We start from the raw sequence: 14,404 nt of genomic DNA, 5'->3' as shown, positions 1-14,404 counted from the left end.
TTCTATATCTATTTCTTTTTGTACAACACACATTTTAAAGTAGGAAAGGTAGGATAAAATTTCACAAAGGTCAAAATTTAAAACATAATTAGGGCCCCGCTCTGCGGGTGCCCTATAGTGATCAGTCTGTCCATCCGTCCGAGATCTCTTGTCTGGAGCATATCTTCTCTCTCCTTGGCCCAATCTGGCTCATACTTCACCCACAGAGTGTCTGTGGGTAGAGGGTGTGCAGTGACCTTGAACCATGTGTCAAGGTCATAGCAGAATTATATGAAAAATCCTTGTCTGGAGCGTATCTTCTCTCCTCTTGGTCCAATGTGGCTCATACTTCACTCACAGAGTGTCACTGGTCAATGGATGTGCAGTGACCTTGAACAAAGTTTTTAGATCAAGGGTCAAGGTCAAAAATAGCCTCTCTGTTTAAATTCTTGTCCGGAGCATATTTTCTCTCTCCTTGGCCCAGTCTGGCTCATATTTCACCCACAGAGTGTTTTTGGGTAAAGGGTGTGCAGTGACCTTGAACCATGTTTCTAGGTCAAAGGTTAAGGTCATAGCAGAATTATAGGAAAAATCCTTGTCTGGAGCATATCTTCTCTCCCCTTGGTCCAATGTGGCTCATACTTCACTCACATAGTGCCACTGGTCAATGGGTGTGCAGTGACTTTGAACGAAGTTCTAGGTCAAGGTCAAAAATACCTTCTCTGTTTAAAACCTTTGTTCAGTGCATAATTTCTTTCCTTTAATTCCAGTCAGCCTCAAACCTTACCAATTGACTTCGGGTTCGCAACATTTGTGATTTTCTTCCATATTTCTTATAGAGGATATGCAACAATTTTGAATTCATAGAGGATATGCAGCATTCATGAATTTTGTGCCGTTTTTTGATAGAGGGAATGGAGCACTCATGATTTTCGTGCCATTTTTTATTATAAGAAGTATAACATAGAAGCCCTTTAGACTCAAACAACACATCCCTTAATAGTACACAAATGTTCCTCTTCAAAATAAACCCTTTTTAGCTACCTTACATTTTCATGTTCCTTGCTGAAAGTGGGGCCCTTTGAGATGGCTACCATCTCAATGATATCTAGTTGTTAATAATTAAGCACTGAATTCTTATTTTTTAGATGTCGTCCGTCCTATCACAGCATCTGGACTTGCTGACAAATTGAATACCACGGTGTGATAATTTGTTGGCATGGACAGGTGCTGTCATAAGACCGACAACATCCAAAAATAAGAATTCAATGCTTATATTTACATTTTCTAATTTTTTTCTCTTCATAATTGTTAATTTCGTTCATCTTTATAATGAATAAAACACCTTTCAGAAATGGTCCACTTGAAACACATGTAGATATAAGAGCCATTGTGATGTGGAAAGTTGAATAACACAAATGAATATTGAGAGGGGGGAAAATGACTAATTTTAAATGTACAATTGTTACATTTTTACCATAATTTAATAGGATAATTGTTTTTAATTAAATTGAGCCAAAACAATATATGTGTAGTGTTCCAAGAGTATTGAAGGTTTCGCATGTGTTACAGGGTATTGATTGTTGTAGATTTCCATTGGATGTCATAAAGAAAATTACGAGGTACACTGAATATAAATACGAACCAGAAGTCTCTGTCAAGACTGTAGCTCTACTGGTTTGTACTTATAATCAGACTAAACTGTAGGAGGAGTAACCTTTAAAAAGAATTTTACAGAAATTTAAGTTACCATGGCAACATCATTCACCAGAATCAAAAAAACGATAAAGACAATTATGTATCTCAGTGTAGTCTACTTGCATACCATGCTATATTAAAATCAGACCAAAACTTTAGAAGGAGTAGCATTTTGAAAGTATTTCACAGAAATTTCTATTTTTAGTAACCTGGCAACACCGTTCATCAAAATCAAAAACCAATACACAGAATTATGTATCTTAATTTGGTCTACTTGTGTGCCAAATTATATTGAAATTTAACCAAAACTGTAGGAATAGTGTTTTGAATGCATTTCATAGAATTTTTTTTAGTAACCATGGCAACACCATTCACGGAAATCAAAAACCGATACACAGAATTATATACCTTAGTGTAGAATACTTGTGTGCCAAGTTATTTTGAAATCTGACCAAAACTGTAGGAGGAGTAGTGTTTAGAATGTATTGCACAGAAATTTCTATTTTTAGTAACCATGGCAACACTGTTCATCGGAATCAAAAACCCAAATATAGAATTATGTATCTTAGTGTAGTCTACTTGTGTGCCAAGTTATATTGAAATCGGACCAAAACTGTAGGAGGAGTAGCGTTTTGAAAAATTGTTTACAGACAGACGGATGACGGACACCTTATTTATCGCATAAGCTCTACTGGTCTCTGACCAGTAGATCTTAAACTTAATGTGGAGGAAAAACAGACATTACTTGGTCAAAGGTTGAGATGATTAATACATTTACAGTAGGGATGTCAATTTTGCTTTAATAGCCTAGTCAAATAATCTGGGGCTTCATGCTTATGATAGTCGAGTACTCGTTTAAATAATTTTCTCACATCGGTAACTTTGTCCTTTTTAGACTGCTGGTACACTCAATATTTAAATCAATTAAGCTACCATCACAATCAACGAATTTCTAAATACTTAGGACAAGTAAATACTGAGTAGAAAAAAACTGCACTACATGCATTTTAATGCCAAATTAATTTGTTACTACATAATTTATCTAAATGTCCTCAATTAAATATAGGCTTAAGTATTAATCAAACCCCTCAATTATGTATTACATAGGATTAAGTATGTAATCAAACTTTGTTGAAAAAAAATTAATCTGCAACATCAGAGGAGGGTATAAACCATGACATCAGCTGAAGAAAAATAATATCTCAATTTTTTTAAACTTTCATTTGGAATTACAATTATAAAGCATAACTGAGTAAAAAAAAATTAGTCAATGGAGAATGTCTCGAGAAAAATTAGTTTTACCAGTAGATAATTTGGTTATTGACCATACAGACATACAGTCTAATATATATACAAGTATTACATCTATTTGAACGAGATCAATGCTGGCCTAATCCCAATCACAAATACTTGATGGTACATATATATGTACATTATCTAAGTGACGTTTTCTCCCTCCCTTGACTTTACGAGGAAACTTGTGTCTGAGATATACATTGTATCTGTATCTACATGAAGTTAAGTGGTCCATTGAAGAGAGTTTGATATCTAGCACTTTGCCTAGCCACACTGATATCAAGATATCAACAGCAGTCCAAATACTTTGTATTGGCGTCTCTTGAACAAAGAGTAAAGATTATATACTGATATGACTACTACCTATTTAGGTGATGCAGTGCTGGTACATACATTTTTATTTAAATTAAATTAAATTAAAAAAAATAATTTACATATGGAAAATATGAGTCTAATACATCATCTGAAACGAAACATAATATTAAGTACATCTTTGAATGCTGGTTGGGACTGAAGACTTTGTCTGGAGATAAAAGCAAAAGTAGTCCAGAAGGTGAGTTACATGCTTTCTATAGGTAACCTTATAAATTGATCCAGAGTCAAACTGAAGTATGGAACTGATTATGACAAGTTATGGGAAACTAATGATTGTCAAGCTGTCCACATACATGCCTGAGTAGTGTAATATACTCCAGAAAAAAACTATGAAACTAAATGAGTGAGTTTGGAAAAGAAAAAATTTAACCACAGTCACGCATTTTAACACACATACCATTTCCCATTTCTAACGCAAAATAACGCATATACCGTTTCCCCGCAATCACAAATTTTTCACGCACTTTCAAAAGTAAATTTAATCTTCAATTGAATTGAATGCCAATTCCTTTCTATTTTATACTTCCTGAAATATCATTAAATAAGAAAAGTTATAATCTTATTAAAATATTACGTCATAATTATTTACTCTAAACTTTAGAGAAACTTGTACCGCTCTATAAAGTGCTTGCGGGGAAAAGGTAATTCATTTTTCTGTGACGTGAACATTAAGTGTATGTTGCGTCACAGTTCAGTAAGTTGTAAAGAGTTAGAGTTGACGACAACAAATGACACGACAAACTTAGATCAGAAAAACTACTTCGATATATAACCATGGTAACATGCATCTGATTCTATTCATCATATCAGTTAACTAGGAATATTGACAGTTTACCAAAAGGAAACTGAACCTTTAATAAAAACTTGTACAATACAATGCATAACTTGGAACAGATTCATATAACCACTTATCATATATTTTTATATGCTCTATATTTGGTCATGTATTGTTCTTTTTTTTTTTAAATATTCAGAAACCAAAATCTAATGTAAGTATATTGTCTTTAAAGAATCCCATATAATAGAACTAAAGTTTTGTGTCCACACCACATAACTTTATATCACAAAAACATGATTCCATGTCATGATAAATTTGTTTGCTGATAATTAATAGCACTTTATGAATCAAAATGGAGCTGTTTTGAACACAGTCCTTTAAGTCAATTTAACAAGCACTGATTGATCTGTAACAATGAGGGAATTCTCGCATTTCTGAGGAGAATCACACTGGATTTAACACTACATGCAGGCTTTGATGTCCAACACTGGCCTGCCCATTCCCCCCAGAGAGAGGTCTTTATCACAGATATAGACACCATTAGCTGTGCGATCAGTTCCGGGCCGAGGAAACTGTCCCAGGGGCAATGGACATCTCCCCTCCTTGGCCTCCATCTCGGGGTGGACTCTGCAAATAGACAACTCTTCATCAAATGACTCTTCAATAAATGACTCTTCAAAATCCAAATGATACAATACTGTACAGCAGGTTAAAATGGTGGTCGGAAAAGATCACTGTTTTCTCAATTTGCAGCAAATAGCATTTATCTTAATTTGTGGAAAGGAAAAACTAGACAGAAACCTTTTTCAGCATCGCACTTGTATTTTGCATGCATAAAATGTACCCCCGATAAATGCTGACTTTCAAAGAGAAACAAGCTTAGTGGCTTGTGTATGCAATTGAAAAAACTTTCCAGACAAATTAATGGAAATTATCCAATGATCTCTCTCAGCTGTGGGGTTTACATTAGAGACACATACTGTACGTGTACATAAACTGGCATATTCAAAATTTAGCGCAATCACTGGGTATGGAGTTGTTGGCGAAATCATGAATTAGCGCTATATATGTCTGTGTCGTATATTGTATTTATAAGCAGTATTCATGAATTAGTGCATCGTTGTCTGCGCCAAAGCCGCTCAAATATGAAGCCTGGTTTTTTAAGTACACATACAGTATAAGATCAGTCATGAGAGTGCACTGCAAATATGTTCTGTCAATTCATTTCATGATATTTGAATTAATGTTCATTGTCTCTTCTCAATAATAGTAATCACTGAATGATACACACAGATGAAATAGAGGTTTATGTATCAATTAAGCTCAACCCTCTCTCTCCCCCCCCCCCCCCCCCCCTTTCCGTTAGTGATCAATCTGGACACTTGCAATCTTGAAACATACAATAGGGGATTCAGAAGATCTAATTTTAAATAGATTTACATAATTATGAAGACAACACTGCTATAATAATTGTTGCTTTTATGTTTGAACAGAAACACATATAGAGTTCACTTATCTACATGTATTTACAGATAAAAGTATAATATTTATTTTATCCTTATAAATTTTTTTAAAAAGAATTATTCACCGTATTTTGAATTTGCAAAGTTTTTTCCACGCATATAGCAAATATTAACTCTGTGAGTTAATTTCCTTCTGTGCAGCATCACAGCAGATCAATATCTCATGATACATTTTACTTTCACTTACTTTTACATGGATTTGATTTCGTAGCATGGCAGATCTCAATATCAAAGCCTGTGAAATAAAAATTTTAGAAGATAAATATTTTTTATAAAATACTGCACATAAATATTTTTAAAAAACATAAATACAATTTAAAACAACCTATCTGAATCTATCATGTTCAAGATTGTAAAACCTATAAGCGTACCTTTGTGCGTCGCTGATACTCTTTGCCCATGGCAAATGACTTCTCAAATGTGGAGCTTCTCTGGTCTGTGTCTTTTGCATATAAAATCTATAAAAAAAATGCCAAAGTGAATACAGGCTCATTATTTCAATAAACTTGTGGTTCTAGACTTTTATTTTATCAAAATATTAATCAAAATTCTGTTTAACACAATCCCAGTGTCCAAAACAGTATTACCAACAAGGATACACACAAATGAATTATGCAAGTAAATAATAATAAACAATTTATAATCAGGGTTTATAGCTGGTATGTTAACTGGTTCCCTGACCTTGTTGTGGGAGTCAATTCGGGCATTGATTTGTCCATCCAGAATTAGCTGCATGATCTCGTCCTCCAAAGCTGGGACTGTCGTGTTGAAAGCTTCAGCCATTTTCCTCATGTCAGCGGATAAATATGGACTAAAGTACTGAAATCAGTAAACATCATCTGGTCATTTCTTCTTATTATCCTGTATGTTACGTATTTACGCTAGAACAAGGCTTCATATATTTGTGATTTTCAATCAATAGACAGGCATTTCTCATTGAACTGGGTCTGAAGAAACATCAGAGGTAAAAACAACTTTAATGATGAAATTCAACATTTTATGTGTGTTCCCAAGTAGATTAAAAAATTATTTAAGCTAGTATGAATTTTACATAAACAATGCATATCAGAACATTTTTTCAGTGTTATATGAAGAGTGTAACACAGATAAAAAAATCATCTCCTTACCTGACATAATGCTCTATTTCTAATTTGTGTATACAGGACTTACCTGACATCATGCTCTATTTCTAATTTGTGTATACAAGACTTATCTGACATCATGCTCTATTTCTAATTTGTGAATACAGGACTTACCTGACATCATGCTCTATTTCTAATTTGTGTATACAAGACTTACCTGACATAATGCTCTATTTCTAATTTGTGTATACAAGACTTACCTGACATAATGCTCCATTTCTAATTTGTGTATACAGGACTTACCTGACATAATGCTCTATTTCTAATTTGTGTATACAGGACATTAACATGTGGAGCTAAATACATATCCAGTAGTAGGTTATCCTATAAAGCAAAAAGTCAAGCATAGGTCAGGGGGGAAATTCCAAAGTATCAAAATTCCCAAAATACTTAACATATCTTAAAATTGATATTATACATGTATTATGCTTATCAACATTCCTCATTTCTTGGAACAGATTCACTACTAATTAATAAATATAAACTAAGTATTACCTTAATTTCTCCTAAAAGTTTCAAACAAGATGCATACTTTGATTCATAAAACTTGTGGATTATGTCTCGAAGCTGAGGTTCTAATTCTAGGAATAATTTAAAGGAGCTGCAAATGAATAAAGGATATGCAATGAGTCTAGAATTTACATAGCATACAAATAATGTGATGTATACAGTAAAATTTGCTAAGTGAAACATGAAGATAGCAAATTCACAAATAAAGCAAAGTTTTTTGCAATTCCCAGTGTAATTATTTACAATTCCTTGCAAAATTTTTCCGATGTAAGGAACTCGAATATAGTGAACTTACAGTTAAAGCGAACTGATTTTGTGTCCCCTAGAAGTATAAAATGGCTTTAAATAAAATTGGAAATCCCAAAGCCGTCTTCATCCGAAAACTTCTGAACTCCAGAGTAAATTTTGTATTCTATACTTGGTACTGTAGATTTCTTATTTTACATGAGTACTTAATATGGCCCTTAGACAAATCCTAAGAACAATAATTCACGAGTGGACAGTTGATCAAGAGATTTTACATGGATTTCGGCACCATAAAAATAAAAGCGAGTAATTTTACTTTGCTATAGATGCTTCTCTCGTAATTGCGCAATAATTAATTCCTCACATATATTTAGAAATCTACAATAGTCATACTTAAATGAAAAAATCTATAATGGGAATTCACTATGTATGCTTTAAGGAATTCGTTATACAGATATAACAAATCATTGATATAGCGAAGTAAATTCTCAGGTCTCCAGAACTTCACTGCAAACGAGTTTTACTGTATTTCCTGTTACCATAATGTTTATCATTCACATAAGGATTTCTCTGTACATTTACATAAAACTTCCATGTTCAGTTATTGATAAATTCCTACCTGCTAGATATAACATTTTTCTGTAGTTCCTGTCTATCAAATGATGCCAAAGCACATAAAGCACCATATGTAGCAACATTACAGGGGGATAACAGCTGAAACAGATAGAATCTTACGTATTAAACAATTATAAATATTTATACATGTATATTGTAATATTGTATATTTTAACAAGGTTTTTACATGAGAACTTTGTTTTATGACTGGATAAAATTTTACTGTCTGCCTTATTGTACATTGACTTTAGAATCAAACAAAGGGGATAAAATGTACCTTTCAACTTAGCGAAAGAAGTTATATCAACCTTAACTTTAACCTTGTTCTGATTAATATCAAAATGATATAAAATCTGTCTATCATCCACAATATCTTACTTCTGGAAAGTCACAGTAGTCAAAGTTTGCTTGTAGGAAATATTTAGCAGCAGATTTATACTTCTTTGTGGCTAAGTCCGCTAATCCTGCAGCACATTTTAACTTTGTCAAAACAGTCTGTCCAGCATCCTTCCCATGCTGCTGAAAACGTTCACTGATAATCAGCAAGATGCAGGGTAAAGAACAAATTCTCTCACCATTACGAACTCAGAATCTGCATGTTATTCTAGTATATAATATTTCAGTGTATTCAACATCAAGTGGACATGTAGTTCACAGTGCTTTCAATAGGGGGCAGCAGGAGGCGATTTATGACCATTTCAATGATCGGAATTTGCTGCTATAAATTTCATAATTGGCAAACTATTGGAAATAATTCTAAAATGGCCTCTTCAAACAGAAAAATTCACCTCTTACTTTAAAATTATTGCAAGCTCTCAGTTCATATTAAATAATCTAATCATGAATTTGCGATGGCTATTTACAATAACCATTCATGGCAAAAAAAAGTATTTGCCACATTGTAGCCAGTGCAAAAGGTGCTTAAATATGAATATTACAAATACATATACATACATAAGTACTTTAACAGTATTTTTCCATGTTTTCGGAGTCTCAAAACTGCATAAAATTATAATAAAAAATAAAACCCAGAGCAATTAAACTGAAAATATGAATGTGATAGATACTAACCTCTGCCATTTCTGGTGTGCTTTCTGCTTTGTTGACATAACTCTGGACATGTGACCAATTTTGTAAATATACACTAACCTGTTCAATATAAAGTCATTTTTATCAATACAGGTGTTATCTTTTTCATTGAGAACTACAGGTATTAGTGTCTGAGAGCAGAAATAAGAAGTTAGGTGTTCTTTTATAACTGATTACTTTACATGTCTGAGAGCATGGATTAAGCATCTTTTTACAACTGATTACCAAATGTCAGGAAGCATCTCCTGATTAAAGACTACCTTTATGACATTAAGACACATGTTAACCACATGTTTTGGACTTGTACAGTAATCCCTTGCTCTTGAGTAGCACTTTAATGCATTGCTTAGGTCTCCATAATCTAAGTAGTGATCTCCCAAATCATCATGGCCTCGCCTGTAAAGACATTTTTGATGCTCTTTCAAACTTTCAGCAATGAGTTTTGTTAAAATTCCCATGAAATATAAACTATGGGACATAAAATGATGTTATTATCTGAATCTATACTACATGTATATATAGCTAGATATCTCTGATAGATTTTATAAATTACCGCTTTTAGAGGCTTGACCAATTCCATACCTGAGAGGCATGATTTCAAACTTGAATTAACTTTAATCTACTCTATTAGAAAGTTGTCCATTTTCTTTTCTGGACCTGAGGTTCTTGAGATTGAGATTTTTAAATGATGCATCCATTTTCACTTTTTCTTTAAGAATTCCCCTTAAAAAAAGTGCATCCCTTTAATTGAATAAATCGGCATTCCCTTCACCCAACTTAAAGTTAAATTGGCTGAAATTTGACTAGTGCTGGATTTCAAAAAAAACAGTTTAAAATCTAAATATAAATTACAAATATATTTACATACAATGCACTTGTTTTGAACAAATCAAGCAGATTTGAACATAAGCAAAACACCCAAATATTTATTCATAAAAGGAGCCAGAGAACTATTCCAAAACATTAAATGGGGTTATAAATTCTAAATCTTCTCTCATCTAGACTAACCTTATACTCTCCTTTATGGAGTTACTTTTATAATTTTTTAGGTCTGTATCCAGCTTTTCCAGTTTGAGGGCTGCTTTCTTGGATGTGGTCTCTATCCACTGTGTGTCTAGATTTGGAACATTATGAATGGCTCCAGCAACAGCATCCGGAAGACTGGAGGACCTAAACACAGCAACAAAAGTCTGTCAACAGTCCACATAACTATGAACAAAAGTTAAGAACATTGATATTCTTTCAAAATGCACGACACATATGACAACAAATACTTAGATCTAGAACTTTTACAAAGAATTTTTCACAAAGAAAGTACTAACGATGTGACTGCCTCCTGAAGTTTACGGTGGATCTGTTGATACAAACTTGTGTTGTAAGTGTTCATAACATAGGCCAAAGCCATCCTAAGAGCCTCCACTCTAAGCATTGGACAATGATCCGCAATAAATAAGAGTCTGTTCAATTTGGCTAGACCACTGTATTGGGCTGCATACTGTTCTAAATCCTATAGATAACAAGTTATTATAATTAGCAAGACAAATAGATCTATTAACTCAATTTATGACAATCACGCCTAAATGATAACTTCATTTTTTTTTTACGAAAGCCTTCCTGACAAAAATTTTCATGTTATTCCATCACGATGAATGTAAGAAGATACCAGTGTCGTATTCTCCACCACATATCGATCCTCCTCCACATTGTCATTTTCTTCTGGTTGAGCATCAACCTGCATGGGCTCTATGCCAACCTATAAATTCAGCAAAAATTATTATATTCATCAAAATTACAAATTCAACAGAGGAAATATTTTTTTTTTATTATATTCCCGAGGAAATTCGGGCGGCAATGCTTGTCGTCAGTTTATCACTACTTATCATCTCCATAATCAAACACTGTCGGTAGGATAGGTCATGATATGTCTGTTATAATAAATTCCCCAATATCAGTATGTTTTTATCATCTAGTTTTTGCAAGAAAGTGATGTACAGCATTTTAATCCGCCATCTTCAGCTTGTCAAATCCAAGAAAAGTTTCGGTGACAACATATTAAAGTCATGAATGCGTTTTGAATGCATCTGTTACTTAGCATAAATGATGATTTAGTGATAAGTAATTTTCTACAGCCGTCTGAATAGACATAAAACACTGAATTACCTGTAAAAATCCTGGTTGAATCGGCAACGGCATTTTCCCCGGAACTGATTATCTTCAACAGAGGGCATGCGTAAAATTCTAATTTTAAAAGTTAACTCGAAAGATTGTTCCGAAATAAACTAGAGCACGGGGGAGATCTCAAAACCTTCAATTTAATTATCTTGTCATATTATGTCATGCTCCCTGGTCATATGGAATAAAATTGATAATGAAATTAGCTACTTCTTAGAAAAATTTCATATATGAAATGAACAAATAAATGAAATAAATGTGTACTTCTATTATACCGTCATCTTCGCTAGCCAAGGGTTCCTTGTCCTCCTCATGAGGAGAGTAGCGTATCAGAAACCCTTGGCTAGCGAAGATGATATACCGTACAAGCACAGGGGCTCGTCACGACTTATTTGTCTTCTTTAAATTTGACCACCCCTATACTATGTGGTACAAGGCCATTCTCTAACGTTAAAACGTAAGAAAAAGTACAATCTACTTGCACAGAAGGACATATGGATGTGATTGATGGAAAAATAAGCAGTTTTATACAAAATATGTTAAAATGGCGGGAAAAGGTGAACCAGGGACCTATATACTAGTATATAGGTCTCTGGGTGAACTTTATGATGTCATATTTCTAAATTACTGGCATTTTGATCAAATTGAAAATTACAAATAAAGGTCACGTGTATAGCTGTGCAAAGTAAAACCATATATATATAGTGAAATTAAGATATTCATTTTAAAGGGTCATTTGAGACACTTATCATACATTGCTCCAAACTCTTACATATTTTTTAATTAAAAGGTGGGAGGGTGGCTATCGATCCGCACTTCAGGCACCTGTGACTGTAGTTGGAGTGGGTATCACTGGGTTGACCCCCCCTCGGGATTTTCAGTTATTAAATTTTAATGGCAAAGTTTTTTTTCTGAGTAAAGTCTGAGTATAGTTTTTGCTATAGAAAATTTTCCGTTAGATGCTGGTTGCCCCCCCCCCCACTTTTTCATGTTGAAAGGTCGAGCACAGATAAAGTCAAGGATTTGGACAGTAAATTAATTTTTGTTTTTTGTTTTTTTTTTTTTTTTTTGCTTGTCAGATTTTTGGGGGGAATTTGCCCCCCCCTTTTGAAACCGTTGCTTCGGGCCTGAAAACCGACCCTAAGTTTAGTGAGAAAAGACATATACATCTGTATGAGGTTAAACGCCCTGTCCTTGAGAAGTGCTTAACCCTACTCTCACGTACCTTCACCGCCCCCCCCCCCTCGCACACACACACACACACACACCTTCACACACACACACTCACACACCCTCACACACACACCCCCACACACAATAGTTAGGTTTTTCACACTTGGGCAAGTTTACCTCTCTTTTTATATTGCTTGCCAAAAAAAATTTCTGGATTTTTATACTTTAGAAGGGGGGGGGGGTCTTGGATCAACCCATGAGTCTCTCTAAAATGTTATCTTAAAATTGAAATAAAGGATGTATTCATTCAGTAATGTGAAAATTACAAATTACACCTCTCCATTTCTAATTACCACATGCATCGCCCCGCCCAAAATATGTACTATGGTTGAAGTTTTCATCATACAATGAAATGAGCTAGCATAGCATGGCATACAAACACACCTAGATAGCTCCTCGTATGAGGAATCACCGTTATAACAGCTAATCAATAATGATATATTAAAGCCGAATGATTTCTCAAATGATGGTCTCCAAATTAACAAATTGATTACGTTTGTAATTGATTCCAATTTTTAATAAACCATAATAATAAAGTTTACCTGAAATGCAGAATATTGCAGATAGATTAAAAATTTACAAATAGTCCGCAAGAATTAATGCAAAATTGATCAATATCTTAATCATAATACTAGCATATCTGGTAAAAAAAAAATTAACTTCATGAAAAAACAATTTTAAAAAAACGACATGTTTGTTACAAGTCGAGATCCCAAAACGTTTTCATGTTAGACTTCAAATGATTTTTCACATTTTCAAGTGTGTTTAAACAGTCACAGACTGGGAAAATTCTGATATACGTAATAAAGGAGAGAGAAAGCATTGGACACTGGTGAGTGAATTATTCGTGAGGAAACCAATAGCAGAAGTTCATTCTTTGTAAATCAATATAATTCTTAAAAAGTACTTCAGGCATGATCGGCCACCAAAACTTCGGCAGACAATCTGAATAAGATTTAAGTCCACTATAAAACTAATGGAAATCCAAGATCTATTCAAAGTATTTTAACAGAATTTTGTCAACACACAATGAAAGCGTAAAATAGACACTCATCTATAGTTCTAATTCAAAGGATCACCAAACAAGATAGTGTTGAATTTTTTTTATGAAAGTTTTATACAGATAACTGATTCTCGGGTTAAAGATTTTTAGAATGAAACTAGAGTATTCTAAAGAAGGAATACATCCATAAGCAATATCTAAATGCATGAAACCGGGGGGGGGGGGGGACTATAGGTTTCCTCCGTGTCCGTCAGTCCGTCTGTCCCACTTGGTTTTCCTCACTTTTTTCCTAAACGTCTGCAGAAAATGAGCTGATTTTTGGTATGTGAGCGTATCTTGATGAGTTACAGATCAAGTTTGCATTTCGTTCCGCTTCATTGATTTTTGACTGAATTGCGACCTTTTCCATTTTTAAGGGTTTTCCGCAATTTTTTTTTCTAAATGCTTGCAGATACTGAGCTGATTTTTGGTATGTAACTTTACCTTGATTAGTTATAGGTTAAAGTTACATAGTGAGTCAATATCATGTGTTTCTTTTAAGATAATTGTATAATAAAGCTAAAGATATATGAGAAATATGAATAAGGCGAAGTTTTGAGATCTCAACTGCAAAATGTAAGTGCCGGAAAAAGAAAAGTTGTATCTATGGCGTGGTTGTTATCGTCAATGTCTACAATGTCAAGGTCATGTGTCTCTTATTTTTAGCGTGAAACTTGTAAAAAACACATTGCAATCAAAAGTGATA

General features: G+C 33.8%; 1 protein-coding gene across 2 annotated transcripts; it reads right to left on the bottom strand.

Annotated features, from left to right (window-relative positions):
• Positions 1-4,158: 4,158 nt before the first annotated feature.
• On the bottom strand, positions 4,159-11,488 carry LOC133199643 (COP9 signalosome complex subunit 1-like). Of its 2 annotated transcripts, none has more exons than XM_061335498.1 (14): positions 11,412-11,488; positions 10,915-11,004; positions 10,574-10,758; positions 10,260-10,421; positions 9,512-9,647; positions 9,234-9,311; positions 8,541-8,681; positions 8,167-8,261; positions 7,287-7,392; positions 7,035-7,115; positions 6,331-6,468; positions 6,021-6,107; positions 5,837-5,884; positions 4,159-4,753 (listed from the first exon to the last, which is right to left on the bottom strand). In XM_061335498.1, exons 1-14 carry the CDS (start codon positions 11,442-11,444, stop codon positions 4,679-4,681), a joined length of 1,455 nt encoding a protein of 484 aa, XP_061191482.1. In that variant the 5' UTR covers positions 11,445-11,488; the 3' UTR covers positions 4,159-4,678. The 2 variants fall into 2 exon arrangements, with proteins under 2 accessions (XP_061191482.1, XP_061191483.1); XM_061335499.1 differs by having other exon boundaries at positions 8,541-8,678.
• Positions 11,489-14,404: the final 2,916 nt, after the last annotated feature.

Source organism: Saccostrea echinata, unplaced genomic scaffold (genome assembly GCF_033153115.1).
Source record: "Saccostrea echinata isolate AGI-Se365-2 ecotype Australia unplaced genomic scaffold, CSIRO_AGI_Sech_v1 ptg000034l, whole genome shotgun sequence".
NCBI classification, from domain to species: Eukaryota; Metazoa; Mollusca; class Bivalvia; order Ostreida; family Ostreidae; genus Saccostrea; species Saccostrea echinata.
Note: the sequence above shows the minus strand (reverse complement) of the source record. Positions and strands in the feature narration are given on the sequence as shown.

Excerpts from the sequence above, each read along its gene's own strand:
- LOC133199643 (XM_061335498.1), bottom strand. The coding sequence starts at position 11,444 with ATGCCGTTGCCGATTCAACCAGGATTTTTACAG. Across the intron at positions 11,005-11,411 it reads TTCAACCAGGATTTTTACAG|GTTGGCATAGAGCCCATGCA; the intron begins GTAATTCAGTGT and ends CTGAATTTATAG. Across the intron at positions 9,648-10,259 it reads TCCATAAAGGAGAGTATAAG|GCGAGGCCATGATGATTTGG; the intron begins GTTAGTCTAGAT and ends ATGTCTTTACAG.